At 33.3% G+C, this 5918-nt stretch overlaps 1 protein-coding gene across 1 annotated transcript; it reads left to right on the forward strand.

Moving 5' to 3' along the window:
* The first annotated feature begins 667 nt into the window (after positions 1-667).
* On the forward strand, positions 668-3620 carry LOC145807441 (large ribosomal subunit protein eL30). Its single transcript, XM_082905637.1, has 5 exons — positions 668-918; positions 1203-1308; positions 1839-1940; positions 3197-3265; positions 3356-3620. The coding sequence occupies exons 1-5, from the start codon at positions 898-900 to the stop codon at positions 3394-3396; spliced, it is 339 nt and encodes a 112-aa protein (XP_082761763.1). The 5' UTR covers positions 668-897; the 3' UTR covers positions 3397-3620.
* Positions 3621-5918: the final 2298 nt, after the last annotated feature.

Raw genomic sequence — 5918 nt, forward strand, 5'->3', positions numbered from 1 at the left:
TTATTTATTTATTTTTGTTTTTAATGAATGTGAGTATAATTTTTTTTTTGTATTTTTTTAGTAGATACAATGGATGTGTATGTATAGCGTAGAGAGAGAGGGATTGACTGGTTTTATCTCATACATGCAAGGCACGCAGGGGTTTTCATCCAAAAAGCCAACGACTGTTAACTATTGGACCACATAGAACCCAAAACCAAACTGTAAGGGCAAAATTGATGCAATTAGAAATACATGAACCAAAATGAAACCATGGGTAAACTATATGGACTATTGTTGTAATTTGCCCAAAAAAAGACAAACATAATTGGTCCGGGCTTCCATCCAGTCTCAGATCGGACTGGAGGGTGTTGTTAGGCCCGTGGGGGCTTACCATGAGTCCCGTTTCGATAATCGGAACCATTCGATATATAGAACTCGTTGATTACAATATTTTATAAAAATCACGCTGCTTGGACATCGATAGTTACGTGATCAAATCAATTTTGTATAAAAAAATAGACGGTCAAAAAATAAACGGTTGATAGATTAATGATTCGATGAGATAATTATCGATATCCAATCAATATAATTTTTTACAAACATATAAAATTAAATTAATTCTACACAATATTTGAATTATCGAAATGAGATCTATAATAAACCTACGAGCTTAACCGTACTTTCCAGTCCAATCTGAAAAAGCAGAGAACCCACTGCCAATATAATTTACCCAATTTAAAAAATAAATAATTAACCCTTAAATTAGAATATCTCCGGTCAACCCTAAACCCTAATCGAATGCCCGTGTTATGTATATATAAAACTCGTCTCTTCTCACATTTTTAGGGTTTTCTTCACAGCCGTCAAACTCTCTGGTTTTGCATCGCTCTTCGTCACTCTTCATTTCAATTCACCATGGTCGCCGCCAAGAAAACTGTACTCTCTCTCTCTCTCTCTCTCTCTGATTCTGATATATATTTTTGAATCTTCAATGTCTACGTTAACTGCTTCATTTCACGTTTCTGTAATTCGTTTTGATTCGGAGATAAACTCTATGCGAAGAAATTATTTTGAATTAAATATGAAATCTTCAATCGACTGACTACCATCTGGCTTAAAGATTTCATTTTCTTCTTGTTTTGAAAATTTTCTCAGCAACCAAACTTGTTTTATGGTTTAGATCTACACTAACGGTTAGATTATTGTTTTTGGCGATTCAGAAGAAGACTCATGAGAGTATCAACAGTCGGCTCGCTCTCGTGATGAAGAGCGGAAAGTACACCTTGGGATCTAAGACTGTTCTTGAGTCCCTCAGAGGCTCCAAAGGTAGCGTAGCGTTTTTGCATTTGTACTTTACATGGAAATTTTCTCATCCTGATTTGATTTCTGATTGTGTGCTTACCCTAATCCCTGTTTGCCCCAGTTAGCAGAAATATGAGCTCAATTATCGGCATTAATTTGAAATGTTTGAATTGATTAGCCTTATTTTGATGCTTACCAAACAGCTCTCTGTGTTAGTGGAATTTTGTACTTGTGAGACTCTGTATTTCTTAGCATAAATAAACAATTTACTAGCTGTTTAATTTGTGAGGAAAGTTGTGTAGTGTACTTCAATTCTTGCATGAAGAGGCAATGAGAAGTGATCATTAGGGAGCAGTGTATTCTGGTTCAGTTGCTTGCTTTTAAAATGATATTGGTAATCAAAGTAGTTCGTTCTTTGGATAGGAAGAATTGCTTTGGTTTACTTTGTAGCTAGTACATGTATGTCTGTGAGTTGAAGGTTGTTTATTTATTTATTGCATTACTTATCAAGAGAGAAGGCTAATTCAATTCTTTGTTGTATTTGTGTTTTATAGCCAAACTGGTTATCATTGCCAACAACTGCCCTCCACTTAGGAAGTCTGAGATAGAGTACTATGCAATGTTGGCAAAGGTTGGAGTCCACCACTATAACGGGAGTAAGTTTCTTACCACAATGTTGGCAAAGTTGCTTACTAGTTTTGCCTCTTGATTTAATAATCTTTTGTTCTTTTTTGGTATTATTATTTGTTCACTTCAAAACAAAGTGCGTACTCTGCATGTATTGTATAGGCTTAACATATCACTTTGCCTCAATTTTCATTTAGTTGAATTCAATTATGCTATTCTAGCATTCAAGAGAGGTGTTAGCTTTAAAAAAGTTTCAGCCACTCTCATCTACTTGAATGTCACTTTCACTTTGTTTATTTTTTTTCTTTTTATTGCACGTCTTTCTTGTTGCAAACTTCATATTGTCATGCATGAACATGGGTCTTGTACTTCTACAAATATGAATTGATATAATATCTTCTATTAATGTCTTTGATACAGTGGAATTGTGAAACAGTATCATGTAGCTGACCCCAAATGGTGAAGATTGGATTTATTGAGTTTTGTGGAAAAGAAAATGTTCTAAATTTCATTAATTGATTCATTTGAATTTGGGTGTTTATTTTGATGAATCATGCTGCATGTTTGTGGTTATTAATATCACATTACAATTGACAAACACGGGGTTTGTTAATTAATGCTTATTTGTTTTGTTTATTCTTTTGATCTTGGAAGTTTTTTTTGTAGAAGCTCTTATTCTGTGTGTACTCTTTCTGAGATTAATGCTACTTTCTATTTAATTTTTGTAGTTCAGTTAAATATTTAAAATATTTTAAGGTAACCCTTTTTAGTTTGCCCCATTTGACTTCCTGCATGAAACCTGAACATGATTTGTTCTGTAATGTTTGAATGGTTGACAAATATAATGGGATTGGACATGGCCCCATGTATTTCTGGACTTTTAGATGATTGTGTGAAGACTGTAGTTTCTTATTTGAGTGATATTACTCTATACCAAATATGGATGGTAGTGGTTCTTTTTATTCTTTCTAAATTTCTGCACCTGGGATCATAAAATATAAATGCCACATCCTAATTAGCCATAACAATGTACCTTGTATTGTTGATGGTGGTGTATCTTAGCCATATGTTATGGCATTGATGATCAATTTCTGGATCTGGTTTCAATTATTAATTTGTGAATCACAGTAATGATGCATGTATAACAGATATCCCTTGATCAATACTAGCCCATTAGCCTATTTTACTTATTTATTTATTATTTTTCTCATTTGGTTGTCTTGAGAAAATATCATATGCTTTGTGGTGTACCTTCCCTCAACCTCGTGCTATTTTGTTATTGCAGACAATGTAGACCTAGGGACTGCTTGTGGCAAATATTTCAGGGTTTGCTGCCTCAGCATTATTGACCCAGGTAATGATGATTCTAGCTATTAGTTTTTCTATAGACATTAAAGATCCTTGTGGTTTGGTTTGATTAATGGAAATATTTTTTGGATTTCAGGTGATTCTGATATTATTAAGAGCATGCCTAGTGATCATTGAGTGAAACTTTAGTGGAGAACACGCTCCAGAAAGATTTTGGTCCATTTCCGATTAGAAATTTGCTTGGTTGTTTCTCTACAAGAAGTCCAACTAATGTTTCAATTAGATGTGCTCTTTCTCTTTTAACTTTGCTTTAAATGCAAGATGGTGTTGAGGTTTTAAGTTGAACAAACATATTTCTTTGAGACCTATTTACCTTTTATGTGATATTCTTGGTTTTGTTACCTGGTTGATGGCTGATTTAAATTCTTGTTGGGCTTGCATTTTGAATGGGATGTATTTTCTTAACAATTTTTATGGTGAGTAAAACAAGTGCTAGACTACCCTCTGCAATATCAATTTCTGTTAGTTTGGTATTATTTGTCATTTTCACCCACATTTGGTCTAATAAATGAACTGAACCGATTGAAAAGGAAATTTTTAGTTTTGTACTGGTAAGGTATTGAAGATAACCACAGTTGAGGGAGAAGCATATGGTTTACACTCATTAGTGACATCTTTGAGAATAATATCACTAGCCTAAATATGTGAAAAAAACAATCCTAGAATAGTTTCTTGGCTCGGGAGTTACAAACCAATAAAGTAGTTTAACAAAAATCTTTCATTTCAAATGTTGTACCAAGCTATTTAATGAAAGAATTTATGAACTCAAGATTACCATTCATTAGCAGATCATCAACATAGACTACAGTTTTAGAAAAGCTCTTGCAAATGATAACTAAGTGAATGATCTGTGGGATTGTCATTAAACCTTGTTTCCCAAGATTTTATGGTCCCGTTTGTTTTCAAAGATAGAATGGAGGGGAGACTAATAGTGAAGGGATTGTTAATGAGGGAATTAATAGTGAGGAATTGTTAAATTATTTTTATATAAAATAATAAAATAAATAAAAAAATATAAAAAATTAAACATTAATATTTAAAAAAAAATTCCCAATATATAAAAAATAAAAAAAATAATTTTTTTTTAATCCCCCTTATTATTTTTCTAATACTATCTCTATCTCTTCCTTACCAATCTCCCAAGGGAACTACTAATACCAAGGGATTAATAGTCTCCTCCCCATCTCTCAAAACAAACACCCTATTAGTAATACCAAGAAATTAGTAATCCCAATCCCCTCCCTATAACCCAAACAAATGGGGCCTATGTTCATTGGGCATGACTTAATAGAGGGTTTGTTGAGGGCTGCAAGCTCATCATTGGTGTGGATGGTGGTCATCTCTAATGGTTTCCAGTTGCTGACTGCAATTGGCATGGTGGTAACCATGGAATATATCTTGTGGCATGTACAGGTGGGGTTGGTTCTTAGGGCCTTTGGTTGATGATATTGGGATCTCAAATGAACTTGCTCCCAATTATCTCTGATAAACAGAAGGTAAAATATATTGAGATTTGTTGTTTGTTGAATATTTATGTTTATCTTACATAAATTAAGGTTTCACATTAAAACTTCAATGTTTTAAGGTTTGGAGAATGCCATTGGAGAGTTGTCGTCTGTGTTGAACATAGCTTATGCTATATATGTTGGTAAATTATGTGGAGGCATCTGAGCAACAATTTCAAGTTAGTTGAATTCACAGGTCAAGCTCTGAACGACAAATTATGGAAATTAGCTAGGGCTAGCTATATATGTTGGTAAATTAAATTGGGAAATGGAGACATTGGAGAGAGATTATAAAAGGCCTTTTTCTTTTCAGTGGAGAGTCCCAAATGTAACATCTTACATTATAAAAACAATAATTTTATTATGAACTATTGGAATTATTATTATTATTATTTTGAAAACGTGGAAGCTTTTATATTAACAACTAACAACATACATAAACAAGACCTTAAAGGACCTTACAAACCATACCTTAAAAAAAAAAACAATAAATTTGTCAAAAAAATTAATCACGATTCAGGGAAAATCACCGATTTTATCAAAGATATTGTTTGAAAAGCAAGATTTGAATCAAACCAAGCAGGATCTGCTTGAAAGTCTGTCATCCTTGTCAACGTCGTCCCCGTTCCCAGTGCCTAACTCTGTTACCACTACCATCCTATTTTTGACCAGAAGCTAGAATTAAGGAGAAAGTACACCCACAATGATATGAGAGAATGTTTGAGAGAGGAGGGAACCATTGTGGATATCAAAAATTCAAAAATTTATGTCGAAATCAGGAAAGAAAACTCTCAAAACTCTTATTTTAGACATAAAAAAAATTAATATCTACACTCTAAAACTGCAGACATATACTTCAGAATAGGAGTGAGCAGGTGAACCAAACAATCTGTAATTCGAATCAGTCTAGTCCAATTCGGTAAGTTTGGTTTAGTTTGATTTTTCTAATCTGTGATTTCAGATTAGTTTAAAAAATTAGCAATCTATTAATTACGAATTAGTTTCGAATTGAATCCAAGCCGGACATTTTAGTATTCCACCCTACCATTATACGATATAACCTGCATATAATCCTAACTTTTATATATAAAACCTAAATAAGGAACCCTCCGAAGAAAAGAAGAGGCGCTGCTC

Source organism: Camellia sinensis, chromosome 14 (genome assembly GCF_055761805.1).
Source record: "Camellia sinensis isolate YWXY chromosome 14, ASM5576180v1, whole genome shotgun sequence".
Lineage (NCBI taxonomy): Eukaryota > Viridiplantae > Streptophyta > Magnoliopsida > Ericales > Theaceae > Camellia > Camellia sinensis.

Bases quoted from the DNA above. Each gene is read 5' to 3' on its own strand.
- LOC145807441 (XM_082905637.1), top strand. From the start codon at position 898: ATGGTCGCCGCCAAGAAAACT. The intron at 1,309-1,838 runs GTAGCGTAGCGT...TGTGTTTTATAG, and splicing joins GTCCCTCAGAGGCTCCAAAG to CCAAACTGGTTATCATTGCC. The intron at 1,941-3,196 runs GTAAGTTTCTTA...TTGTTATTGCAG, and splicing joins AGTCCACCACTATAACGGGA to ACAATGTAGACCTAGGGACT.